The sequence below is a fragment of the Cheilinus undulatus genome, linkage group 5 (assembly GCF_018320785.1).
Source record: "Cheilinus undulatus linkage group 5, ASM1832078v1, whole genome shotgun sequence".
Taxonomy (NCBI): domain Eukaryota; kingdom Metazoa; phylum Chordata; class Actinopteri; order Labriformes; family Labridae; genus Cheilinus; species Cheilinus undulatus.
The window spans coordinates 50,541,142-50,569,109 of record NC_054869.1 but is presented as its reverse complement, the minus strand read 5'-3'; the positions used below and the strand labels follow the sequence as shown (position 1 = coordinate 50,569,109).

General features: G+C 37.2%; 2 protein-coding genes across 2 annotated transcripts; one reads left to right on the top strand and one right to left on the bottom strand.

Annotated features, from left to right (window-relative positions):
* Positions 1 to 71: 71 nt before the first annotated feature.
* On the bottom strand, positions 72 to 19,444 carry htra4 (HtrA serine peptidase 4). Its single transcript, XM_041787450.1, has 9 exons — positions 19,027 to 19,444; positions 13,359 to 13,458; positions 13,074 to 13,278; positions 9,989 to 10,183; positions 9,846 to 9,878; positions 7,974 to 8,088; positions 7,801 to 7,858; positions 5,656 to 5,751; positions 72 to 237 (listed from the first exon to the last, which is right to left on the bottom strand). The coding sequence occupies exons 1-9, from the start codon at positions 19,442 to 19,444 to the stop codon at positions 72 to 74; spliced, it is 1,386 nt and encodes a 461-aa protein (XP_041643384.1).
* A 1,799-nt stretch (positions 19,445 to 21,243) lies between these two features.
* Positions 21,244 to 27,098, top strand: LOC121510002 (leukocyte surface antigen CD53-like). The gene is made up of 7 exons (XM_041787858.1): positions 21,244 to 21,306; positions 23,638 to 23,826; positions 24,612 to 24,686; positions 24,766 to 24,876; positions 24,994 to 25,101; positions 26,807 to 26,890; positions 27,030 to 27,098. The coding sequence occupies exons 1-7, from the start codon at positions 21,244 to 21,246 to the stop codon at positions 27,096 to 27,098; spliced, it is 699 nt and encodes a 232-aa protein (XP_041643792.1).
* The last annotated feature ends 870 nt before the right edge of the window (positions 27,099 to 27,968 follow it).

The window sequence follows — 27,968 nt, the reverse complement described above, 5'->3', positions numbered from 1 at the left end:
TCGATCTCCAGAGTTTGTTGGAGGGCTTTCCATGAGCTTGGGACATCAAAGTCCATTTACTGTCTGTGGTATCAGCTGATCTCTTCAGGAATGACCGTAAGTGTAATGTCTTTTTCCCTTCGTCTCACCAGCACTGACACTGCTGTGCTACTGTGGATGGCGTCACTGACTTCCTGTGTGGTGTGGACAGCCCGGCCGTTGATGCCAATGATGACGTCATGTTCCAGCATGCCAGCGCTGTTGAGATACAACAGAATAAATTATTTATCGTTGTTAGGACTCAAAACTCAAATTTTGTCCGATGTTTGCATGATGTTAACAGTAAAAACGTGGTTGGTTTGTTTGTTACATTCTGAGAATAGATAGATACTTTATTAATGCTGAAGGAAATATATATTGAATTTAATTCTGCCCAAGTTTACAGCCAGTTCTCAATCCAAAGCTGTGATACACAGCAGCTTTATGAATGGTCAAACGCATCTACAAATGTTTTTTTTTTTTCTTTCTAAGTCGACCATGTTTATACTCCTCTCCAAAATTATTGGAACGGTGGGCCCAATTCCTTAATATTTGCTGTAGACTAAAACATTTGGGTTTGACACAAAAAGATTAATATGAAACAAGAGGTCAACATTTTAGCTTTCATTTCCAGGTATTCACATCTAAGGAGTTCATCAGTGGCAAGAGGTGGAAGGTTTTAGACTGGGCAAGTCAATCTCCAGACCTAAACCCCATAGAGCAGTGACACTCAACCCATGGCTCCTGAGCCACATGTGGCTCTTACGTGATGATTTGTGGCTCTTTTATGTCTTAATTTGAAATATTATGCCCCCAGAAAACTTTAAAAAAAAGAAAATTTTGACCTCAGAAATTATCCATAGAAAGTCACAAGACTTGTACAAATATTTACAACTAAGAAGCTATCTTCAGAAAAGGAGAAGGGGTTAACGGTTGTGAAACTCCTAAAACAGAAGAAGTGTTCATGTCATCTACAGACAGAAACAACAACAATCTGAGCTGTGCTGGAGAGGTTGTGGACAGTTGGGGGATTTACACACATTTTTGGACTGTCCAAAACTCAGGCTTTTAGAAAAACCCTCAGAATGAAATCAGATAATCATAAAAATACATATATATATCCAGAGGCAGCTACTCTTACATTTAATAAAACCCAGGTCCTAAAAAATCTCTAGCTCAGTATCATCCTGATCTGCTTCAGGAGACTTTCCCAAAGGGAACAACAGCTGGTGTGGTGCCTGTGCAAATTTGTGCAGATAATTACTATCATTATAATTTACCTCATGAGTATTATCCAATTTATTATCAAATCTATTATTTAATCTGTTATTATTAATTATGTATTTATTTTTATTTCTGATGTAATTGCCAGTCTAATTATTTCACTGCTCTCTTTTTTTCTTTATTGTTTTTTAGGATAACTGTACTTTCTTTATAGCCGTCCCCTTTTCCCCTTAACCTACAAGACTGGAATAATAAATACTGTATAAGCCAGGACACCTTATCACACCACAGATTATTCAACACCAAGGCCATAATAATGTTTGTTCTGTATTTTTTGTGTGTGTTTGTTGTTTTCTTGTTACTGTTCCGAGTATGTATTTTCACTTTATCTCCGATAAAAAAGTGAAATTAAAATTTAAAAAAAGGTTTGTGCTGAGCAGGTGTTTTAAAGCTTTAAAGTTTTTCTGAAAGCAGAAGAAAGTTCACGTTTGTGTTGAAATGTCCCTGCAGGTGACAGAGAACCTCTGATGTGTGTGACCCGGTCAACAAAATAACTGTGGAAAACCCTTAACTCTGTACCGGTCACTGCTATGTAATGTAGTACTACTACTGTAGTATTATTACTGCTATGTAATGTAGTACTACTACTGTAGTATTATTACTGCTATGTAATGTAGTACTACTACTGTAGTATTATTACTGCTATGTAATGTTGTACTACTACTGTAGTATTATTACTGCTATGTAATGTAGTACTACTACTGTAGTATTATTACTGCTATGTAATGTTGTACTACTACTGTAGTATTATTACTGCTATGTAATGTAGTACTACTACTGTAGTATTATTACTGCTATGTAATGTAGTACTACTACTGTAGTACTAAAAAGTCTAGGGAATTTAGTTGTCCTACTGTAGTATTATTACTGCTAGGTAATGTAGTACTACTACTGTAGTATTATTACTGCTATGTAATGTAGTACTACTACTGTAGTATTATTACTGCTATGTAATGTAGTACTACTACTGTAGTATTATTACTGCTATGTAATGTAGTACTACTACTGTAGTATTATTACTGCTATGTAATGTAGTACTACTACTGTAGTACTATTACTGCTATGTAATGTTGTACTACTACTGTAGTATTATTACTGCTATTTAATGTAGTACTACTACTGTAGTATTATTACTGCTATGTAATGTAGTACTACTACTGTAGTACTATTACTGCTATGTAATGTAGTACTACTACTGTAGTATTATTACTGCTATTTAATGTAGTACTACTACTGTAGTATTATTACTGCTATGTAATGTAGTACTACTACTGTAGTATTATTACTGCTATGTAATGTTGTACTACTACTGTAGTATTATTACTGCTATGTAATGTAGTACTACTACTGTAGTATTATTACTGCTATATAATGTAGTACTACTACTGTAGTATTATTACTGCTATGTAATGTAGTACTACTACTGTAGTATTATTACTGCTATGTAATGTAGAACTACTACTGTAGTATTATTACTGCTATGTAATGTTGTACTACTACTGTAGTATTATTACTGCTATGTAATGTTGTACTACTACTGTAGTATTTTTACTGCTATATAATGTAGTACTACTACTGTAGTATTATTACTGCTATGTAATGTAGTATTACTACTGTAGTATTATTACTGCTATGTAATGTAGTATTACTACTGTAGTATTATTACTGCTATGTAATGTTGTACTACTACTGTAGTACTATTACTGCTATGTAATGTAGTACTACTACTGTAGTACTATTACTGCTATGTAATGTAGTACTACTACTGTAGTACTATTACTGCTATGTAATGTAGTACTACTACTGTAGTACTATTACTGCTATGTAATGTAGAACTACTGCTGTAGTATTATTACTGCTATGTAATGTTGTACAACTACTGTAGTATTATTACTGCTATGTAATGTAGTACTACTACTGTAGTATTATTACTGCTATGTAATGTTGTACTACTACTGTAGTACTATTACTGCTATGTAATGTAGTACTACTACTGTAGTACTATTACTGCTATGTAATGTAGAACTACTACTGTAGTATTATTACTGCTATGTAATGTTGTACAACTACTGTAGTATTATTACTGCTATGTAATGTAGTACTACTACTGTAGTACTATTACTGCTATGTAATGTAGTACTACTACTGTAGTATTATTACTGCTATGTAATGTAGAACTACTACTGTAGTATTATTACTGCTATGTAATGTAGTACTACTACTGTAGTATTATTACTGCTATGTAATGTAGTACTACTACTGTAGTATTATTACTGCTATGTAATGTAGAACTACTACTGTAGTATTATTACTGCTATGTAATGTAGTACTACTACTGTAGTATTATTACTGCTATGTAATGTAGTACTACTACTGTAGTATTATTACTGCTATGTAATGTAGTACTACTGAGGACAGTATTATTACTGCTATGTAACTGTATGCAGCTGTAGTATTATTACTGCTATGTAAATGCCAACTACATCTGTAGTATTATTACCTATGTAATGTAGTACTACTACTGTAGTATTATTACGACTATGTAATGTAGAACTACTACTGTAATATTATTACTGCTATGTAATGTAGTACTACTACTGTAGTAAATTATTACTGCTATGTGTTGCCTACATTGTACATTATTACTGCTATATTAAAGTCAGTACCACTGCAGTATTATTACTGCTATGTAAGATATGCTCAGTGATTACTGGGTATGCTTATTACTAGTTGATGTAATGTAATAGCCAATCATTTTAAGGTATTACTGCTATGTAATCAGATTTTAGCCTCAGTCAGCTAGTACCATTACTCTGCCCTATGTAACATCTGTTATCTGCTGCTGTAGTATTATTCCTGCTATGTAATGTAGTACTACTACTGTAGTATTATTACTGCTATGTAATGTACAACTACCTGTAGCATTATTACTGCTATGTAATAGTTTAGCACTACCACTGTAGTATTTTTACTGCTATATAATGTAGTACTACTCACTGTAGTATTTTTACTGCTATATAATGTAGTACTACCACTGTAGCATTATTACTGCTATGTAATGTAGCATTACTACTGTAGTGGTATTACTGCTATGTAATGTTGTACTACTATATGTACTATTTATCTATGTAATGTAGCACTACCACTGTAGTATTATTACTGCTATGTAATGTCAAATCTACTAATAAATATTATCAATGTAATGTTGTACTACTACTGTAGTATTTTACTGGTTTATAATGTAGTACTACTGCTCTTTGCATTATTACTGCTATGTAATGTAGTATACTAAAACATTATTACTGCTATGTAATGTAGCTCCATTACTTTCTGCATTATTACTGTTGTATGTAATGTTACAGAGATGCACTGTAGTACTATTACTGCTATGTAATGTAGAACATTTACTCAGTAGCAAATTGCTATGTAATGTAGCATCCTGTAGTACCATTACCTGCTATGTGAAATGTAGCCTGTAGTAGGACTTTTCTGGCTATGTAAAAGTAGCACTACCATGCAGTACTATTACTCCTGTAGTAGAACTACTACTGTAGCCTCTTACTGCTATGTAATGTTGTACTATGTGGTACTATTATCATATCACGTATGTAATGTGCCTACCACTGCAGTACTATTACTGCTATGTAATGTAGAACTAATGCTGTAATTATTACTGCTATGTAATGTAGTACTACTACAAGCCTTTGATGGCATACTCAATTTATGTAAGTATAGGAACACAGAAAACATGTAGTACTTTTTCATTCTCTATGTTATGTCTGTCCAACTGCACTCCGTAGTATTATTACTGCTATGTAATCTCTAGAACTACTGATGTAGGTATTATTACTGCTATGTAATGTAGTACTACTACTGTAGTATTATTACTGCTATGTAATGTAGTACTACTGCTGTAGTATTATTACTGCTTATGTAATGTATTGTACTAACTTAATTATTACTGCTATGTAATGTAGTACTACCAGTTTACTGCAGCTTATTCTGAGCTATGTAATGTAGTATCTACTCTGTGGATTATTACTGCTATGTAATGTAGAACTACTACTGTTTATTATGCTATGTAATGTAGTACTACTACTGTAGTATTATTACTGCTATGTAATGTAGCGCTACTACTGTAGCATTATTACTGCAGCACAATGTACTGTAGTATTATTACTGCTATGTAATGTAGTACTACTACTGTAGTATTATTACTGCTATGTAATGTAGTACTACTACTGTAGTATTATTACTGCTATGTAATGTAGTACTACTACTGTAGTATTATTACTGCTATGTAATGTAGAACTGTAGAGGACATATTTAGAGAGACTGAGGCTTGACTTTCACCTGTATGCAGCTGTTCCAGGTAAAACTTCATAGACGTAAATGCCGAAGCTCACATCTGGAAATTCACTTACACGTTCCTTGAGATCTCGGATCAAACTGGAAAAGAACGACAAACATTGTATTAGAACAAGGGTGTCCAAACTTTTTCCTTTATGAGCCACATGCAGAAATATATGAGGATGGTGGGGCCACATTAATACATCTCACCTCTATATTAAAGTCAGTAAAACCAGTCTAATGTTGGTTAAGATATGCTCAGTGATTGGGTATGCTTAAATGGCTAGTTGATGGCTTACAAGCCAAATAGCCAATCATTTTAAGGTTTTTGGAGAGGCTAATCAGATTTTAGGGGGCCTCAGTCAGCTATGGTTACCATTGGCTCTGCCCCGGGAACATCTGTTATCTGCTGCTGTAATCCATTCTTCCAATCTATTCAGGGTCATATTTCACTTGATTTAAAGAATTGGGAGCCAATCAAAAATGGGCCGTGGGCCACATATGGCCCCCAGGCCATAGTTTGGACACCACTGGATTAGAAGGAATTTAAAATCAGTCTCATCCTACTCAGACAAAATCGTGCTCAGAAAGTAATGCCAGAAAAATTGTTATTGCAAGTGGAACACAGACTGAGTGGTAGACTGTGATAATGATTTTACTTTATATGTATTTATCTATTCTAAGGGGATTTGCCTTTACACAAAAGATTCCAAATCTCATAAATAAATAAAAGTTATCAATTAAACACCGATATCAGATCAGATCTGATGGTTTTGTTCCATTGGCACACAAAAAAGTCTTTGCAGCTACAACAAGGAATGGGAAGTATAAAAAACATGGGTTAAACCAGTCAGCGACAGCTCCATGAAGGCTTTCTGCACTTTCAATTGTTGTGATTGTCCTGTTACAGAGATGCACTAAAAGATGTGAGCAATATCGCTGCGGTTTTTGGAACATTTACTCAAAAAAAGGCAAAATTGCAGCTCAAGAAGCATCCTGGGAACCACACCTGAAATATGTGAAATGTAGCCTGTAATGTAGGACTTTTCTGGCTGTGCAAAAGGAAGAAACATCCATGCAAAAAGTGACCTTAGTAAGCTGTGCCTCTTTTTGGGTTTAAAACAATTTTTTAGTAGGCCTGGGCGATATGGCCTAAAAATCATATCACGTATTTTTCTTGCCTTTGACAATAACGGTATTATATCACGGTATTACAAAATTAAAAGGAGATAATGCTTTTTAATTCAAATTCAAGTGTTATTAACCCCCTTCTCCCCTTAAAACAAGCCTTTGATGGCATACTCAATTTATGTCTAAGTATAGGAACACAGAAAACATGTTTTATTTTTTTTTCATTCTCTCTGGGTTTACTTCTGTCCAACTGCACTCCAAGTTTCACATTTCATCTCTAACCTGATGAGGTGTGTTAAGCTGCTAATGACTTGAACACGTTTCCTAGTGAAGGCGTTCACAATAAAAGCGTTCCAGAAAAATAACAGCCGCGGACTTTTATTTTGAAGAGCTTGACGGAAGTATTGTGTTTAACCCCTAACCCCTAACCCCTGGCTGCCGTACCGGAGAATACGGCCAGTTTACAGCAGCTTTTCTGAGCTCATTTAACATCGCAGCCTGGATCTTTGACTCGCTGTGGACTTAGAAAAGAAAGCCATATGTTAAAATAGACTTTTAAACGGTTGTTTATGCCGTTGTAAGAGGAAGAATCACTCTCTCCACCAGCTGTTGGAGCGCATATGCCTCGCACATGCATCACAGCACAATGTAGGCATTTGTTGCAGAAATCCTTTCTGTGACAAAATTTTACCAGTGACAGTATTAATACAGGTTTACTGCCCACCTCTATTTTTTAGTGATTGATTGATTGACTGACTGATTTATTTTTACTGTAATTTGACAGGTGGTCTGCACGGCGGTGCAGTGGTGTTGCTTTGCAACTAGAAGGTTCCTGGTTCGCTTCCCGGCCAGGGCCTTTCTGCACAGAGTTTGCATGTTCTTCCCGTGCATGCGTAGGTTCTCTCCAGCTTTCTCCCACCACCACTGTGATTGGCTGGCGACCAGTCTTTGGCGTTCCCCGCCTGTTCTCATTTGACAGGCACTAAAGATGAAATATTTCTTTTGACATTTACTTACGTTGCTGAAAGCTGCAGCATTCGGACACCAATGTATTTCTTTTTTTGAGCTGCTTTACCTAGGGAAAATGAGAGCATAAATAGCATATTTAAATGAATAAATGATATAATGTAGTCATTATTGGATTTTCTTATATCTGCAACAGCCACCTAGACTAAAATGATCCTGCTCACCGCTGACTTTTCTGTCGTAGGACTCGGCGAGGAACTGTCGTATTCTGTCTGCAGGGATGGCAAATGAAATTCCTGCTGCCACTTTCAGAGTATTTATGCCAATAACATCTCCATCCTGTTAAAGAAATAAAGAACTGTGGTTTTAGCTGTTAGAATTAATTTCACAGCTTTAACTAAGACAAATTAAGTGTGTTGAGTGACCAATGCGTCATCAAACTTATATCATACTCTCATATTCTCAGTTAAGAGTGCTTAAATTTTACTAACAGCCTAAAGTTTTGTGGACGATAATTCGGTCTACGGTCTTAGGCGCTAACCATGTACGCGGGCAGCCCAGGTCCAAATCCGGCCTGTGGCCCTTTGCTGCATGTCTCTCCCCACTCTCTCCTGTTTCTAACTCTATCCACTCGCCTCCTCTATAGAATAAAGGCATGAAAAGCCCAAAAATAAATCTTAAAATAAATAAATAAATAAGATAAAAAAGTGAATTGATAACCAACTTCATGTTCTGCAGCTGTTCTCTTCCAGAGACAGAGCTGTATTTTAAGTGAAGAGAGGCCTCCATAATCGTGTCTGGTCCACAGTACTGTATGAGATTCTAAATCTTTATTTGCTTTGCTCTGATTCAGCTGGTAAAATAGGGCATTGATGGCTCATTTTCTCTTTACACTGCAATATTTAAAAAAAAGCAAAAACCAGCAAGGGCAGGGTATAATCCCACTTTGCATTTTGAGATGGCTAAAGAGTGCAGGTTAGCTAGCTCAGTGGTTCTCAATGTTGGGGGTCGCAAGACACTGAGAGGGGGTCGCAAGATGCCCTAAAAAACTAAGAATATTTTTTAAATTTCAGTGTTACCACTTTACACCATGTTTACTAAATTTTAACCAGTTTTCATCACTTTTTCCCACCAATTTTAACACATTTTTGCAACTTAAAACCCAATCGAACACGTTTTTCTGCCTGTTCTCGCCACTTCTAAACCAAGTCCTGCCAAGTTGCACCTATTGTCACCTCTGTTGACCTTTTATTGCCTCTATTAACCACTTTTTACGACATTTTAACCACATTTTAACCACATTTTAACCACATTTCATGATTTGATATACTAATTTTTACCAGTTTAACCCATTTCTGCCAATTTTTGCCAATTTTTCTGTCTTAGTTAACCCTTTTGTGAGTTTATATCAATTTTTCATCCCATTTCACCAAATTTTCCACCAATTTTTGCCAATTCAAAGTCAATTCAGCCACTTTTTAATTCCCCTCACCACTATCTATGCCCGTTTCTGACACTTTAACCAATTTTTGCCACTTTTTGCTTATTATTTGCCAATTTTATCACATTTTTGCCACTTCTAACCAATTTCTGCTACTTTTAAAATCCAGTTTCACCACCTTTCCCACCATTTTTTGCCATTATTAACCTATTCTAGCCGTTTTTAACCCATTTTATTTCTGTTTTTAACAAAACAGATTTAAACCCACTTTTAATAAGGCTATCTACCACACAAATGAATAAAAATATACACTTGCTTAGGTAAGAGTGGTTATTTTTCAGGTTAGAGCTCTCCCCTATATTATAGGCGGCCTTGTCTGCACATGACTATTCTTGAATGTGTATGGCTGTGTTCAAACACCTTCAGGTACAGTGGGGGTCTCCAGTCTCTTGCACTTTATTTTTGGGGTCCTGGGCTGAAAAAGTTGAGAACCACTGAGCTAGCTAAAGTGTTTGAAGCTTTGCGGATGTTATGGTTTAATATGTGATCATGTTAACTGTGTTAACTGGTGTTCTTTAGCAGATCGTAGTTTTTATTAAATGAAATGGTGCCTTCGTTCTGGGCAGTAAAATTATAGTCCTTAGAATCAACTTACCAGGTTTACCAGTGGTCCACCAGAGTTTCCGTACTGTGAAAAAGCAGGAGAATAAAAAAATACATTCATAATGTTGGAAAGTAACAAACTGTCCAATGAGATGCATTATAAAGAATGTTTGAATGACCATGAATGTAGCTGACATTAATGATAGCATCAGTTTGGATGTAATCCATGTCCGAGTCCTTAAAGCCCAGCTCAAGGCCGGGGCGTTGGGCGGTGCTGATGATGCCGGTGGTCACGGTGTTCTGCAAAGAGAAAGGGCTTCCCACAGCCACCACGAACTCACCGGGGCGCAGGTCTGAGGACTGGCCCAGCCGGAGCACAGGCAGTGGACCCTACATGAGGTCACACAAAGATATGGGGACACGTGAGTCGGACACAAAGATGTTTGCAGCTGAAAAAAATGTTTTATTATAAAAGGAACTGATTTTGTTTTCAGAACTCAAGCAGGAATTCTGGCTTTCTGAGTCAATAGCAACAGAAAAATAAGCTGTTTAGCATTGGCAGAGAAGATATGGCAGATTTTCATGGACAAACCCACATACTCAGCTCTGCTGCTCATCTCACAAATGCATGTTCCTTACAAATGTGGCATCATTTAAAAGGGTAATAGACAGGCTTTCCAGCGGTATAAGACTTATTACCGAGAAGTATTGTTACAACAAAGAAATAATCTACCAAACACAAATTTCCTTACTTTTTGTGCTGAGTTTATTTTTGTTAGAGAAGCCTGAGAAGGAGATTTTTGCACAATATGTCCCCTTTAATGGATGTTGAAAATCTACCACAATATTTTGGTTTCTAAGTTACACCCCTAGTTAAGCTGAACAATGACACAGCTTACGTTAGCTAGTCCAGGTGTAGCGTGGGCTTTTGACCTTGCAACAGGTGATATGATTTGCCACAACTAGCAACACTGATTTAAAGAATAAGCAGCTCTTTGCATCTAGCCCATCGAGGCCTTTATTTATGGCTAGCAGTCTTAAGAGACAGCTGTGCAGACGTGTGATAGTGCTGCTTGAATAAAGTTAACTTGGATCAGAGTAATGTCTGGAAATGGATCATAACCACAAAGTGATTTACTATGTTATTTCTGGATGTGTTAACCTGTGAGTGTACCATGGGACTTTAGTTCAGCTTCCCTGATTATCTTCAAACACACATCTATGTGATGTGATTTTAACACGGTGTTTGTTGAACATGAATGGAACTACCCTTTCATGTCTATGCCTGCAACCTCTCTGTAGGCTGCAGATGGGGGGGGGGGGGTGATACTCAGCCAGTGTATATTGCCCCATCTCTCAGGACATGGAGCCCTATGAAAAATTTGCCTTTCAGCAAGCTTTAGAGGAATGTTCCAAAGAGAGATAAAGCTGTCACCACTCCCTGGTTATTATCAGACAAACACTTTCACCTATAGGGCCGTCGTTTATCAGATCCTTAAGGTTTTGACGCTAAGATGTTCAGAAGAGGGCTTCATATTTTAATCATGTGAGTGGGATCAGATGGCAAAGTGACCTTGAAAAGACATAATACTCTGATTTGAAAAAAACAAAGCATTGTTGGCCTCTACTAAGCACATAAGGCTTACAGGATGGCACCCTGAGGTGTCTAGACCAGTGGTTCTCAAATGGTGTGAAAGTGCGCACTAGTGTGTCTTAAAGGTGCAGTGTGTAAAACTGAATATCAACATCTAGAAGTGGGTTCTAGATTGCATTTCTCTGCTGGAAACTGTGGCAACTAGTTGAATTTAATGTGTATCTGTAATGTGAATTCCTCTATGTTACCATGGAAACATGTAGAAATCCAAGATGGTGGCATCCATGGAGGGGACCTTCCCTATGTATGAATTGAAGGTTTAATTCTGAGTTGTTTTTTTCAAAATAGCTATTTTTGAATTTAGATGACTAAACACTTATTTAGATAGACCGTCTTAGAAATGTTTCACTTTTTTTTTTTTTACCAAGTTTGTTCAGCTAAATGCTACTAGGCTAAATATTACACACTGCACCTTTAAGGCAAGTCCATGTGCAGTGGGAATTTGTACCATACGTTATTACTACAACTTTATAGCAAGAACTGTAACCAGGCCCGCCCACAGATCTGGCTGGACCCCCAGAAAAAACCCAGAGAGTGGGACCACCCCAGTTGTGATTTATTGATGATATCAGTGTGTGTGTGTTGGATCAGTAGCATTCGTGCTAGCATCCTGGCTAACAGTTACCTCATTTAGAGCTGAAAAGTAAGGCAAGCTATTATTGGGTTGAATTGGTGTTTATTAATTTGTGCTATTTTTAACCAAGTTAACCAATTTTTCTACCCATTTTTGCCACTTCTTTTGACAACTTAAAACATTTTGCTGCTTTTTAGCATTTTTGCCACTTCTTATTACTACCTTTGACCCATCTTTGCCACTTTTTTGAAACTTTTTGCCACATTTTACCCATTTTTGCGACCTTTCCTCCACTTTTTGCCCAATTTCGCTATTATTTGGCCATTTTCCCATCAATTTTAACCCCTTTTTAACAACTTTACCCCTTATTGATGCCACCTTTTTTGCTAGTTTTTGCCCACTTTTACCTTTGTTTGACCACTATTTTTGGCCATTCTTGCCCTTTTTTTCCACTTTCAACCCCTTTTACAACATTTAACCCTTTAGACCACTTGTAACCCATTTTTGCCTTCTCTTTGACACTTTTAACCTATATATAGCACTTTTTTCCAATTTTTGCCCACTTTTGCCTTTCTTTGACCACTTCTTTGCCCAATCTTGCCCTTTTTTTAACCACTTTTAACCAATTTTTACCAACTTTTTAGCTTTTTAGGCCACTTGTAACCCATTTTTGCCACTATTTTGCCACTCTCTACAAGTTTTGCCCATTTCAACCCATTGTTGGCCACTTTTTTTTCTTTTTTCTTTCTTTCTTTCTTTTTTTTTTTTTTTCTTTTTTTTTTTTTTTACCAATTTTCACCCATTTCTGGCTTTGTTTTGCCACCTTTAGTCAACTTTTGCCATCTCCATGATCCCCCAGTTGGCTGGACCCCACAAAGCTCTCCCCTTATAGGCCACCTTGACTATAACACTATTTTAAAAACTTTTTTCTGTATTGATTTAAATGTGGTGTGCCTTGAGATTTTGGCTTAACCTTAGTGTGCCTTGGGTGAAAAAAGTTTGAAAACCGCTGGTCTAGAAGCTCTTGTAAGCTGAGGAGGGAAGATACTCACATCTGGTTCAATTTTGATGAGTGCAATGTCTATCTTTTGGTCCACATCCTTGACTGAAGCATCGTACTGCAGACCGCTCTTCAGCTCTGCCTTTATGCGCTGCTTGTTGGTGAGTACGTGAGCATTTGTGACAATCCATCCATCCTCTGACACTATAAACCCAGAGCCACTGGACACAGAGACCTCCTCACTAGAGAACGGATCCCTGAAAAGACAGGAAGAGAAAGATGCATGATCTCCTTTTAATCTGTTGGCAGAGAAGATGAGGCTGCTTTTTAGTTTTACCTCTGGAAAAGCTCCAGATGCACCACAGCTGGGACGATCTTATCCACCACGTCAGCAATGAAGTTAAATTTGTAGCGGTTACTTCCTGGATGTTGCATTCCTTTGGGGACAGAGGATCATAAATAACAGGTTAGCTCTGTCAAATCGGATTTTTTTAATCAGTAAAATTTGCCATAAAAAATTCAACACTTATTTTTCAAAGTCATTAAATGGCTATTTTATGTCCTCATTTGGAATATCATTCCCGCAGAAAACCTTAAAAAGGAAAATTTTATCTCAGAAATCATCCATTGAAAGTCATTAATCAGTTTGTTTCCCACACTTACACAGAAGGCTTTACTTGTCAAACTCTTATTTTTTGTCTGCATATTTCCATTGCCATTATTTGTATTTTTTTGTTACTTTAATTCCATTTTTCGACTTTTGGCCAATTCTTGGCACTTTTATCCTGCTTTTTGCAATTTTTCCCCCTTTTTTGCTATTTCTCACCCATTTAAGCTGTCTTTCGCATTAAATGCGCCTAATTTCCCATTTTGCCACTTATTCATGCATTTTGTCAATTTTTGCACTTTTTTCAGATTTTTGCCCATTTTAGTCACTTTTTCACTCAGTTTTTCTCCACGTCTTTGCCACTTTTGGACCATTTTTGCCACTTTCTGTCCTTTTTTCCACTTTTCTCCTAGTGTTTGCTTCTGAAGCCCATTTTTGACACTTCTTTTTGACACTTTTATCTTGCTTTTTGCAATTTTTACCCCTTTTTGGCACCTTTTTTTTTTTTTTGGCAATTTTTTGCCCATTTAAGCTGCCCTTCTCATTAAATGTGACAAATTTCCCATTTCGCCACTTATTCATGCTTTTTGCCCATTTTTTGCACCTTTTTCCAGATTTTTGCCCATTTTACCACTTTCACTCATTATTTTCCACGTTTTTCCACTTTTTGACTATTTTCACAACCTGTTACTCATTTTTTTTTTGGCACTTTACGCCCATTTTTGCCACTTTATGCCCTTTTTTTGCCACTTTTCTCCCAGTGTTTGCCTCTTTAAGCCCATTTTTGCCACTTCTTTTTGCCACTTTTCTCCTGCTTTTTGAGATTTTTTCCCCTTTTTCACCTTTTTGCCCCTTTTCACCCATTTAAGCTCTTGCATAAAATGTGACTTATGTCCCATTTTGCCACTTACTTGTGCTTTATACCCATTTTTTGCACCTTGTTTTCTGATTTTTGCCCATTGTAGCTACTTTTCACTCATTTTTGGACCATCTTTGCCACCCCTAACTCTTTTTTTTACCACTTTTCACCCATTCTTGCCACTTTCTGCCTTCTTTTGCCACTTTTCTCCCAGTGTTTGCCTCTTTAAGCCCATTTTTGACGTTTTTTTTGTCACTTTTCTTCCCTTCAGACACCTTTATCCTGCTTTTTGCATTTTTTTTGCCCCTTTATGCCACTTCTCGCCCATTTAAGCTGAGTTTGCAAATAAATGCTACTTTTTGCCCATTTTTCCCACCTTTTTCTGATTTTTGCCCATTTTAGTCACTTTTCACTCATTTTTTGCGACATTTTTGCCACTTTTAACTCATTATTTGGTCACTTCCCGCCCATTTATACCATTTTTCTCTACCCTGCCATGCTGTCTACCACGGAGTTTCTCCTGGACAAGCAGAAACCTGCTGGAATATAATTTTTCAATACAGCTCAGACTCCACATCTAATACAAACGTAAACCACAGCACTTACATGCTGACAGTCCCATCCTCTACTAAAACCCTCCCACTGAAGTTTGGCTTGCCAACAAGGCAGTGTTTGGCTTGGTGGTAACCATTCCATGGTGTCAATTACACCAAAACAATGTTTATTTTAAAAAAAGAAGACGAAAACATTTGTTTGTGCCAGGAAAAAGGATGATCTGATCATCATGGTTTGTTGCCGGGCAACCAGAGCAGTTGGTAGCAAGAAAGATGCACTCTCGAGTTAAATCTTGGACTTGTAGAGTTATTTCACAATTAAGTTGACGACAAAAGTTGAAACCTGTGAAAGCAAAGAGGATGGATGGTCCAGGACACCTTTGAGGGAAAGAACGGGAAATTTCCATCAAGAAAAACTCCAAAAAGGTGAAAAGAAGACCTCAGTCTCAACTACAACTCCTGGCTAGCTTACAAGCTAACATCTGCCAGTAACTGCCATGGAGACTACTGAATGCTACCGACTGAGGGAGCATGGGGCGGCGCGTACGACTGCAGCGGCCCAGAGCTCCAACACTAGCAACATGACTCGAATGATGAGGCAGAGAACGGTAAGACATTTGAGTTACACATATCTCAGCCTGTAAAGGTAAAAGGTCAGCGTGGGTCCTGCAATATTAGAGACACCGAGCTAAAGCATGGAAACATTTTAAGCACTCATGCCTCCTCTCTATAAATGTGGTAGGAAATTTACTTACTTGGTACATAAAACAACAACAATCTCTGCCCTGATTGGCCAGTATCACGGCCTTGAGGCAGGGTTGTTTGAGGCGTTGTGTTCCCTGACATTCTTCGCTGTGATAATGTATAGAACATTAAACTCTCACAGGTGTTATCTAACCACAATATTTAGTGTTGACGCTTCCCTGTTGTAACATGCAGTTTAATGCATGCTTGGTACTGCTGATTGAATGGCCTGAGGGCGTGTTTGCAGAAATGGAGAACGTTTAAATATGAAAATAAAATTGAACACAATGATGTGATGATTGGACGCTCCTTGAAATGTTTGTTTTTCCTGTGTGCAAAGATCAGCTCTGCTCATCAGGGCTGACTGTAGCGGCTTGGTTCTCTGAGGCTCCAGGCGCAGGACTTTGACATACAGATGCTGCCAGCTGTTGTGTAGACAAGTCTTTAGTCGACTCCCTCTCCTGCCTCAGTGGGCATGAAGACTGAGTGCTCTCAGAGAGGTTGAAACATTTCTCCAACAATTCAGAGAAGTTCAGTTCTAGATTCTAGATGTGATCCTGCATCTCATTTCAACCATAAATGTAAACACGGTTTAGGGAACCTGCCTCTACCAAAAGCTGAAATTCAAAACAAAAGTCAGAACAAGGAAACCTTTAAAACCTTGACTTAAAACATGAGATTCATCAAAACCCTTCTATTTTTCCAAGCATGCTAATAGTTACACTGTGCATGTGTGTGCGCCTGAGTTTTTCTGTTTTCATGTAGTTTTTAAATATGATCAGAGTATAAATGGGGGCATAAAGGGGAGAGGGCCAAGGCAAATAAGGGGCCCATGGAGGTCAGCAAAGTTACAGTCCATTTTAAAGAGAAGCTGTGATCACTATATCATTTCAACCTGTATAATAACTACTCTTATCAAAGCAACAAAACTTGAATATAATGTATTCATGCTGTTGTACAATAAAGCCTTTTTCAAAATGTAAACCCCTTTTTTTTAAAAACAGAGTTACATTTTTATTGGTGATGTAAACAATGTGGATGAGCACACTGAACTTTCAGACTTCATAGCAAGGCCATAATGTGCACAAAGATCAGGACGCTTAAAGTAGAAGAAACTGAGATAAAAAAGAGTAGAATAATTGTGAAAAGAGACCAAAAAAGAGAGTGAGACACAGCAAAAATAAGTTAAAATAGAAAAAAGGCATGAATGGGTTAGTAGTGGTGAGTGGAGCAAAACTGGTAAAGATGGGTGAAAAGTGGCAAAAAAAGGAAAAAAGAGGCCAAAAATGGCTGAAAGGCAAACAAAAAATAGCAAAGGTGGCTAAAATAGGGGGAAAAGGTTGCAACAAGATGTTGCAGAATTTCAGCAGAGATGCGGATTTAGCCGTTGTTATTGGTGGGTGAAGGACCGTTAAATTCACCCTGAGATAATAATAATAATAATAATAACAATGATAATAATAATAATAACCCTCTGGTATCTCTACAAATTGATGCCTCATTTTCCTTCTAGTGCAAAAAAGTGCAGGGGGGTTATTACTGTAAATAAAAAAGTTATATTAGTTTATTTTTAACTGTTTTTTTCCCCTTGTTTCATCAACTTGTGCCATTAACAAAAATATCAAATACTCAATAATTGTCATATCTTTTAACCCTTTAACCCCATGTTTGTAATGTAAACCAAATTTTTTTTATAAAAAAAACCCAAATTGATTTTTTTCAGGATACTACACTGAAAGTGAATAACTTATTTATGGATGATTGCAGCCTGGTGTATGTCATTGATTAGTAGCAACATTGGTTAAAATTCATTATTATTTTTTTATGAGGTCAGTTATTCTAAAATACTCACGTTTTTCATCCTTCTGCGCAAAAAATGCACACCTTTAAATCATGTTATAAATAACATACATTTCTAAATAGTTTTACTGTTATTGAATTATATTTTTCTCATTTAAGGTCAGCCCTAATCATAAATGTCAAATACTCATTCATTTTAATTTTTTTAACCCCTTAATTGCCATATTTTATTGATAATGTCACTGCATTTTTAGATGCAAAATACACAACATTTTATTTTGCAAGTTACTGCATAAAAATGAGATAACTTATTTTTTGATTATTGCACAGACACTCACAGACTCACACACTGATCTGCACTTAAACAAAACCTCAGAGAGTCAGTGAGAAGGGGAGCGAAGGGCAGTGTAACACTGAAATCTGGTTTGAAAAAAACGTGTGTTTCCTGCCCTCGCCCATATATGGTAAAAGTGACCTCACAGGGTAAAAAAATGGTCCAGGTGCAAATGTAACAAAAGTACCTTGATGCAGACAAGATGGCCGACATACATCCAGTCCATACTGGAAGTCTTGACCGGACTCAACTGGCAGCTGAGTCCAACACGAAGAAGAAACTTCCGCTTGGGACTTCCGGCATGGATTGGGTGTATAGCGACGCCCATGTTGGCCATTTTTACTGCATCTCAAAATCTCAAATGTAAAGCCCCAACTCTCAAATGAGGCCCAGAAACCAGAAAATGCATGATTCATGCCTTAATGGCATATACAGTAGATCAAAAGAAGTGGTTTGAAGCTCTTGTAGGAGCGCTCTGAAAAACACTGCTTTTCTCTCCTGCCTTTAACTGTTGGATTACAGGGATTTGCTGAAAGAAAGAACAACATAAGCTGTATTGTATATGTGTATTCTGTGCCTATGTGTGTGTGGGGTGGGGGTGGGGGTGTTTGTGTGTGTGTGGGGGGGGTGTTCAAGTTTTTATTGCTTTTACTGTTTGTTTTTATCTTGTATAAGGTACATGGGGCCTACATTTGTATGAAATGTGCTATATGAATAAAGCTGATTTGAATTGAATGGGTTTCAATGCGCATTTTTGTGCACCAGGGATATTAACGCTATGAAAGAGGTTTACTTTATTTATGTTGGGCTGATTGTTGTGGCTGGGACAGAATTTTGAAAATGTGCAAAAATGAACAAAAAATACAATACTTGATAATATTAAGTGTGAAAGAGGACAAAGTTTTTTTTTTTTTTTTAAATATCAACTAATTGTGCATTTTTTTGCACAAAGGGTACCAGAGTGATAACAATAATAACAATAATAATAATAATAATAATAATGGTCAAACATCTGAGTTATATTGAAAGAAAGAAAGAAAGAAAGAAAGAAAGAAGGAAAGAAAGAAAGAAAGAAAGAAAGAAAGAAAGCAGTCCGGAGGCTCACACCTGAATCACATGCTCCTCTCTGGATCAAAATAACCGGGGGGATTTCACCGAGCTCGGCTCTCTTGATCTCGGCTCTCAGGCGACAGATGCTGGGGTAAGTCCTGCCGTCACTGCCGCACACCTGGCCGGAGGTGGCGCATACGCAGTAGCCGTGGGGCCTACCGAGCCTCCCCGGTACAGAGTCACACACCAGTCCTTCTCCACAGGTGAGACGTCCAGCAGTCCCACATGCTTCTCCCTCCCCGGCCGCACACACCGCACAGCAGCCACACGCGTCCTTCACCTGGCCATAATAACAGGCCTGCGGAGGTAAAGGGCACTGAGAGGCATCGCACACCTGTGGGCAGGTGTGTCTTTTTCTCAGCAGACCAGCATGGACTGCAGAGAAGAAGAGGATGAAGAAAGCCCCAGACTTCATGGTGACAGGATCTCCTCTTCTCCAGACTCAGAGGGCACACTCTGATGTGTCTTTACTGCTGATGTTCCTGCAAGTATATACCTCTGCAGCCTGACAGGATCTTTCTGCTACAGCTTTAAGGTTTGTCTCTGAGCCAGCAGACTTCTATCTTCTAGTTGCTGCATGTTGACCCCCCCCCCGCTCTTCTTTATGGTATGTTCTGATGTAACCTCAGTGGAATGAGATCTCATGAAATCCCACTCACCCACAGCAAATAACATGTGAGGATAATTGCTCTCTTAAGTGTGTTTGAGAAGTACTTTAAAACTAAAGACTGAGCTGAGCCTCAGGCTTCACAAAGTCACGATTTAATCTGATGTTTTATTTCTGAAACTATAAGATAAACACTCAGATGTTTATTTTCTCTGATCTGGCATTCAACGTTAATTTGGATTATTTTGTTATCAAGGACATCTTTTCAACAGAGATATTTTAGAGCAGCGATGCTCCACGTGTGGCTCTTTTGTGACTATTTGAAGCTCTTTTATGTCTTCAAATTTGGCAAAATTGGTCCAAAGGGGCAACAGTGTAATTAAAGCTGCAGTGTGTAAAACCGAATATCAACATCTAGAAGTGGGTTCTAGATCGCATTTCTCTGCTGGAAACTGTGGCAACCAGTTGAATTTAATGTGTATCTGTAATGTGAATTCAATACAATACAATAACTTTATTTATCCTTTTTTCCTTTTTTCCTCTATGTAACCATGGAAACATGTAAAAATCCAAGATGGCGGCATCCATGGAGGGGACCCTCCCTATGTATGAATTAAAGGTTTATTCTGAGTTTTTTTTTTTTTTTCAAAATAGCTATTTTTGAATTTAGATGACTAAACAATTATTTGATTGACCGTCTTAGAAATATTTTGCTTTATTTTACCAAGTTTGTTCAGCTAAATGCTACTAGGCTAAATATTACACACTGCACCTTTAAAGAAAATATTATTCGTTTTTTCAGAGCATCTGGAGACCTCCTCTTGGTGTCTCACAACCCCCAAGGGGTCCAGACCCCAAGGTTGAGAACCACTGCATTACAGCAGAGTCAAATAGAGTAACCATTAACAGTTCAAATACTCAAAAATGTATTTTATAGTTTTCACATGATTTTATATCAGTTCAATGATGATGTCGTTACTGTCATGTTAATCCAGTTTCTCTTTAGTTCAAAGTGAGAACGCATGTTGTCCACTCCAGTGGACATGTGAGGGTCTACTTGGAAAATTACTTTTAGAAAAATAACATTGAAGTCTAATTTTTCATGGCTTCAGAACAACAGGTAGAAAGTAAGGCCTCATCAGACTTTCTAAAGTGACTGATTACTGTCAGTTTCTCCTCGTACTTGGAGGTTACACAACACTGAACCAATCACTGCCCAGTCATTAGTTGGTCATTTTTGTCTCCTGATGTAAACAGAAACATTGGACTGTTTTAGTGTGGGTTAAATAGAAGTTACTCATCTCTATCAGTTTAACTGTGTTAATCACAGAATTGTGGTTCAAACTTTCATCAAATGATTGATCCAGAGAGATAACAGAGCAGGAAACTCTAGTTCAGTCTGAATAGGTCACAGGTGTCCATGCTGCCTCACAGCTCAGTGTTGCCATATCAAACAGTGGTGTCCTGTAAACAGTCCTACACCCAGAGACGAGCAGCAGCAGCTCTTATTTTCACTCTGAAGGAGCTCTGGATTATAATCTCTGATTCTCTTTAGAATAACAGCTAGTGTTTATTCCACATAGTACAGAGAAAGATTCTTAAGAAGGATGAATCGCTCTTGTGTAAACTTCTTGAAAACGATGGTGATCAATCTCAACTTTCTGTGCTGGGTAAGTACTTAAAGCCCAGGATACACCTGAGTTACCTCACACTGTCCAACCAACACTGAAACACTGGACTGTCTTAAAGGTCTGTTAGAATCAGAGAGAGGACAAACAGAGATCATTCATTCTAGCACTCCTCCATCTGATCAGAGCTTTTAGCCTCTACTTTAGCTCAGATCAGACCTACTAAGAGTTAAAGCGATGTTTAAATAGTTCAGAGTTTAAGTAGTGACTCCTCCAGGAAATGCAGGATACAGCCTCAGATACCTAGAATTTCCAGTGTCGGGTAAAAAACAGGCTAATCAGCACAATCTGTGCACAGTTGTGATTTAACACATTATAGAAAAAAGTATATGCCTTTTAATGTTCACATGCCTTAGTCTGTTCACAGGACATGAAAAATTATTATCGTTGTTATTATCAGTATTATTATTATTGTAATTATTATTATTATTGTTATATTATTATTATTATTATTATCATTATTGTTATCATTGTTATTATTATTATTATTATTATTATTATTATTATTATTATTGTTGTTGTTGTAATTATTATTATTATTATTATTATTATTATTGTTGTTGTTGTTGTAGTTATTATTATAAGTATTATTATCATTTTAATTACTGTCATTATTTTTTATTATCATGATCATCATCATTATTTCTTATTAATTATTAATAATATTAAATATTACTACTATTATAATTACAGTTGTTAATTTATTATTATTATTATTATTATTATTATTTTCATTTTTATTACTGTTATTATTTTGTTATCATCATCACTATTATTTATCAATAATCAGTTTTTATTTATTATTATTACCTTTATTATTGTTATTATTATTATTATTATTATTATTATTATTATTATTATTTTCATTTTTACTACTGTTATTATTTTTGTTATCATCATCACTTTTACTTATCAATAATCAATTTGTATTTATTATTATTATCACTGTTATTATTATGATTATCATTATTATTATTATTATTATCATTATTATTATTATTAAATTTATTATTTTATTTTATTATAATCATTATCATCATCCTTATTTCTTTATTATTGATTAATTAATCAATCAATTAATTAATTAATTAATAATAATAGTAATAATAATAATAATTATTATTATTATTAGTAGTAGTATTATTATTATTTAAAAAAGGAATTATTTGTGGATGGAATTTTTCCTTTAAGTCTAATAAAGGGAAGATGAAGTCAAATTGCCGTTTCCATCAGATGTGTGAATGTAGAGACATAGAGGTGTGTGTTCTAGCTGAGGTGTGTGATGCATTGTTGTTGTCTTGGTTCTGAGTGAAGACTGCAACAGTCTTAAGGCTTGTTTAGGCAATCTGTTTTGCAGATGAGTGATGCATTGTGGGCATTCAGGACTTTGCTGCAGTCCTCCTTATTAGGCATTAACAGTACGTCTTCAGCAATTCCCATTTATGAGATGCTTTCCTCTTTTCTATTTTGTTGTTAATATTTATGTGTATTGTAAATTCACTACAACATGCTGTGATGTGAAGATATGAAGGGAAAGTTAAGGGAAGAAATGAAGGATATCCATGCTCTATTGTAGAGTTATTTTATCCTCTGTAGGTCCTTATTTAAATCCAAATATGTTACATTTGTGCAAAGCTGATGCACATCTTATTAAATGTTTAGGTCAATGATCTGAGCTGTAGACAAGTTTATATGTATTTTTATAATCATTGCATCAGTAAATATATTTGAAAATATATTTGATGAGTAATTTCTCCCATCTTTGCCTCTTATCATTAGTGGATCTCTCTGACGGCTCCTGTGAGTTTGTATGAAAGCATCGTTAGAACATGGATGTTAGGGCGCAGTTATGATTACCAGCACCCATGACAGAAATCAGGACAGAAAAATATACATAACTTCTTTAATGAACTTTCTCCATGTTACTCGGTGCTATTTGGAACAATCAGGAGACACCGAGGTGTGGCGTCCAGCACGGCGCGCCCACCTATCACCGATGCCCAGAACCGGCCCTGCGTCGTGTTCATCAGAATTATCCATCTTCTGTGTTTGTTCAGATAACTGCTATCCTCTGACTGGTTACAGCAGTGACAAGTGCAGATTAGGAGGAATTGTGGGATATATTGGAAGGCTCACAGTTATCAGTGTGCAGTGAGGTGTTTCCACACAAAGCATCAAGGACTACCAGTTTGTATCCAGAGGTCTAAATCAGATATAAATCTATATTAATGCCTGGTCTGAACAGGGTGGGATTCATGCTGCTTCAGAAACAGTTTATTGAGAGCTGTCTTTTGTCTCCTGTCTCCATTGAAGCTTTGTGGTGCATTTGTGGTGGCTTTCGGGGAGTTCCAGATGATACACTCCAGGTATGCCTCCCTCATCACCACCTTCTGGCCCATCTACCCCGCCAACACTCTGGTGGTCACTGGAACCATCGTCATGTGTGTGTGTTACATAGGAGTGTTAGGGGGCATGAGGGAGAATCGCTGCATGCTGATCAGTGTGAGTATGAGCTGTGATGTTCATTTTAATGTGATTTACAAGGTTACAGAAGGCTGAAAAGCTGTATGTATCATTTTAGGAGTAGAATCTGTGGCCATTTCAAGAGTTTGCATTTCACTGTATGCATCACAACATTAACACTACCTCAAGATTTTGTTCACACCTGGCAATGCCTCGAGGAGAATCCAGTCATGGGGGACTTATCTTGAATCCTGTTGCTCCAAGTGGAGCCCTGGTAGACTAAACCTCACTGCTATTTCCTGAAGTTACAAGTAAAACTCACCTACTTCAAGTGACCTGATCACTTTCCCCCTGCTAGTACGGATACCAATCATCTGTCTGTGAGTGAGATTATGTGATACACACCTTATTTTTTGGTATAGCAGTCTGTGCACAAGCTGCATTGATTCCGTCTTTGCACATGTTTTGTGGATTGCACGCTATCCTCCTCTCTTGATTAACAGCTGAGAGGGCACAAATCTGTGGAATCCTTTCGTAAATACGGCCCTTAGACTTTCTGGTGATCAGTGATTATGACCTGGTCAGACAGGGCCTTTCTGTGTGCAGTTTGCATGCATGGGTTCTCCTCAGGTACTCTGGCCTCCTCCCACCACCAAAGACATGCTCCTTAGGTTAAGTGGTGACTCTAAATTGGCCGTAGGTGACCAGGGTGTACCCTGCCTCTCGTGGTGTGAATAATTTATCTCAGTGGTTCATTATCTCTGCATGGCTGAAATCAGGTCATAGGTCATGTTTAGAACTCACCATGTTGTTCCCTGATTCAGTTCTTCCTTCTGTTGGTCATCCTGATGCTGGTGGAGCTGGCCATGGCTCTGGTGTTCCTGGTCTACAGCAGAGAGGTCAGTGCTTACAGCTGAGAATATCACCAGCTGATATTATTGCACTGAAAACAACAAAGCTGACTTGTCTGTTGTTCAGATTGACTCGTACTTTGAGAAAGACCTGATGCAAAGCTTGGAGATCTACAGACAGTCCAGTCCAGAAGGCAACAAAACCATTAAAGATGACTTTGATGCTGTTCAGCACCTGGTAAGTGATCCAGGGCTCTGGTCTTTAAAAGAAATCTGTGGTTATTTCTGTAGTCACACACATTTGCCCTCTTCTACAGTAGTCCAACATGCCACTGATGTGGTTTCTCTTGTACAGTTTAGGTGCTGTGGAGTTCATGGTGAGGCGGACTGGAAAGGTAACGTCCCGGTCTCCTGTTGTACCAAGGACCCATGTAGCGTCCGCTTTCAAACCAACTGGAAAGAGGTTATTGATACTGTGTTATCACTGGGCTGTTTATGAATGGTTCTCTATGGAAACTCCCAGAAGACAGAAAACTTTTAGGCCCTCATTTAAGAAGCCTCACAGTAAGAGTGAAAACTAGCAAAAGCATTAATGAGGAGAAAAACATCTGATGTTTGTCCATTTTGAACTCAACACTCTACACCAGTGATACTCAACGCGTGGCTCTGGAGCCACATGTGGATCTTTTATGTTTTAATCTAAAATATTATTTAAAAACATAAAAAAGGGAAACTTTGACCTCAGAATTGTATATTACAATTTTTCCCCATACTTATTCTGTAAGCTTTAATTGTCACGTTTAAATGTCAACCTTTATTTTTTGTCTCTATTTTTCCATTGCCCTTATTTGCAATTTTTTGCCCTTTTTTTTTTTTTTACCTTTTTTATCTTGCTTTTCGCAAATTGCATTTGTCCCTTTTTGTCACTTTTTGCCCATTTAAGGTGCCTCCTGCCATTAAATGTAACTTTCCCATACTTCCCCACCTTTTGCTGCTTTTTGCCTATTTTAATTATTTTTCACTCATTTTCTACCACCTTTTTGGTGTTTTTTTTAAAATCAATTTTAGTTATTTTTCACTTGTGTTTTTTACCACCTTGTTCTTTTTGCCAATTTTAGTCACTTTTTACTCGTTTTTTTTTGCCACGTTTTGTCCAGGTTATCTGCACTTTTTTTTAAACCATTTTTGTCCCTGTTAGTCATTTTTTGTCACATCTATGCCATTTCTGCCACTTTGCTCCTCTTTCAAAGAAGAGATCTTGTCCAGATCTGATAAAAACCTTAAATGTCATATTTTAATTCTTTTAAGACAAGTGTATATTGGTCTCAGACACTCCAGTATTGGATGTTTGTATGTCTAAAAACCTCTCTGTTTCAGCCCTGCTCAGAGCGAGCTGTTTCTGTGTCTGTGGCTTTAAATGTTACTGAGCTGTCTGACTCCACCATGAGGGGAAAATATGAGAACAGCTTGTTTTAGCACACATTTTCTGAAAGGTGGAGGAAGAGATGGGGGGATTGGATTTTTCTGGTAAATTCAGGGAATTGTGGATGGGCTAGGGGCGCATATTTTTGTTGGAAATGCCTGAAAAAAATGATCTTTGCATAATACGTCCCCTTTAAAGCTACATCTGTGCTAATGACTTTGACAGCTGCAGTCATTGCAACACAACTAAACCCGGCTGTAACGGTTGCAAACTCAATGCTGAAGCAGGTTAGGAGAAAAGCAAAAACATCTTTTCCACCAAGGAAAGCTTTCAGTGCTGTTTTTTACTTTTCTAGTGAAGAAATGCAGATAAAACTGACACTATACTGTAGCAACATCCCAGCTAATCTCTACACCTGCAGCAGCCATCGCTATCAGCTTCCAGTACTGACCCACATGTAGCTACTGCCTCGCTCTCCTCAAATGATGCTGATTGGTCAGGTGTGTTCTCAGACCTGGCATCATTGTTTTTAAAGGTGCTCTATAAATAAATAAAGTTATTATAATAAGACGGGTCTGGCTGAGCTGCCATCAGCTTTACAAGATTAACATTCACCAACGATCAGGCCTTTTAAAAAGCCGCTAAGATCTTTTCTGCTTACACTGTGAAAGCATGAGTGTGTGTTAGCATTCTCTGTGTTTTACATGGATAGATTGAGTCTTTCTGCTGACCTCTTGTCTTCTAGGGATGTGTGGATAAACTGAAGAACTGGTTTGCCCATAACTACCTGAGCACAGGTGCGGGTGTTATTACCATGTTTATCATACAGGTACGATACATTCAGGTCTTTGGTTTCTGTTGTTTTTTTTCCTAATTATCAGGCTTGAAAGGAAAGCTGAAGCTAAGATTTTTACGTCTGCTCTAATCTGAAATGTGTATAAAAATGTTGGTAACTGTGTTTTGTCCAGGTTATCTGTCTGTCCATCACCATCCCCCTGTTTTGCCACTTTAAGAGGCGTGGGCTTGGATACCAGTGAAAAGGAGCCGATCAAGGTGGAGCTGCAATTATCAGAGACATTTTCTCCAGTCAGGTTTGAGCTGTAGGAAGTTTTCATCCATTTTGAATCTCAGTGGAGGTGATGGTTGGTTTTATATCGTGTTTTCTAGCCATCAAAAAGATGCTGTAAAAATGACCCCCTTTATCTAAGCTGGTTTTTACTCTTTGTCAGCTTGTTTTAATTTTCAGTCAGCTTAATCCTTCTTTAATCCTAATTTGACTTCTGTTTTTGGTCATTTAATTTTATGCTTTTATTTTTAGAGCTAAAGCACCTTAGATTTGCCTCCAATATGCCATGATTTTTTCCTGTGTTTAGACTATGGTCTTTCAGATTGAAGCCTAGGTTTCAGCCACAGATCTTTGTGAACTTTATGATTTCCTCTGTATAAAACCTGCCAAAAGCAGAGCTGATTTGTTTGTCAAGGGTATTTTGTAAGATTAAACATGTCAAAACAAACAGAAACATTGTCTTGTTGCTTTATTTTTAAATCATTAAATTGGGTTTGGCCATTTTTCCCTGATGCTGGATGTGAAATGATTTTTCTTGGTAGGTTATGAGGTAAATATGCACCAAGGATTTTATTTGAACAGCTTATATTGTCGAATTGTTTTGTCCAGTAGGAAGATTATCAACATATCCCTGTATATATCTGTATTGTTTTCAATAACACTTTATGCAGTGCCTAGAAAAATATTAGCCCCTTTGGATGCTTTGCCCTTTAATTGATTTTATACATCAAATATGGTGAATATTATTTGTATTTTTTTTTTTTCTTCACAAGGTACAAAAAGCGTCAGGAGGACTACTTTTTCTTCGCTAGTAACAGCTTCTATATGGTTTTTAGTTAAA

What these genes read in the sequence shown, in the direction of transcription:
- htra4 (XM_041787450.1), bottom strand. Translation starts at nt 19,444, where the DNA reads ATGAAGTCTGGGGCTTTCTTCATCCTCTTCTTCTCTGCAGTCCATGCT. An exon ending in TCATCAAAATTGAACCAGAT is followed by an intron (nt 10,184 to 13,073) that starts GTGAGTATCTTC and finishes GACCTCATGTAG; the next exon opens with GGTCCACTGCCTGTGCTCCG. An exon ending in ATGCTGCAGCTTTCAGCAAC is followed by an intron (nt 5,752 to 7,800) that starts GTAAGTAAATGT and finishes GTTCTTTTCCAG; the next exon opens with TTTGATCCGAGATCTCAAGG.
- LOC121510002 (XM_041787858.1), top strand. Translation starts at nt 21,244, where the DNA reads ATGAATCGCTCTTGTGTAAACTTCTTGAAAACGATGGTGATCAATCTC. An exon ending in ATCGCTGCATGCTGATCAGT is followed by an intron (nt 23,827 to 24,611) that starts GTGAGTATGAGC and finishes TCCCTGATTCAG; the next exon opens with TTCTTCCTTCTGTTGGTCAT. An exon ending in TTGATGCTGTTCAGCACCTG is followed by an intron (nt 24,877 to 24,993) that starts GTAAGTGATCCA and finishes TCTCTTGTACAG; the next exon opens with TTTAGGTGCTGTGGAGTTCA.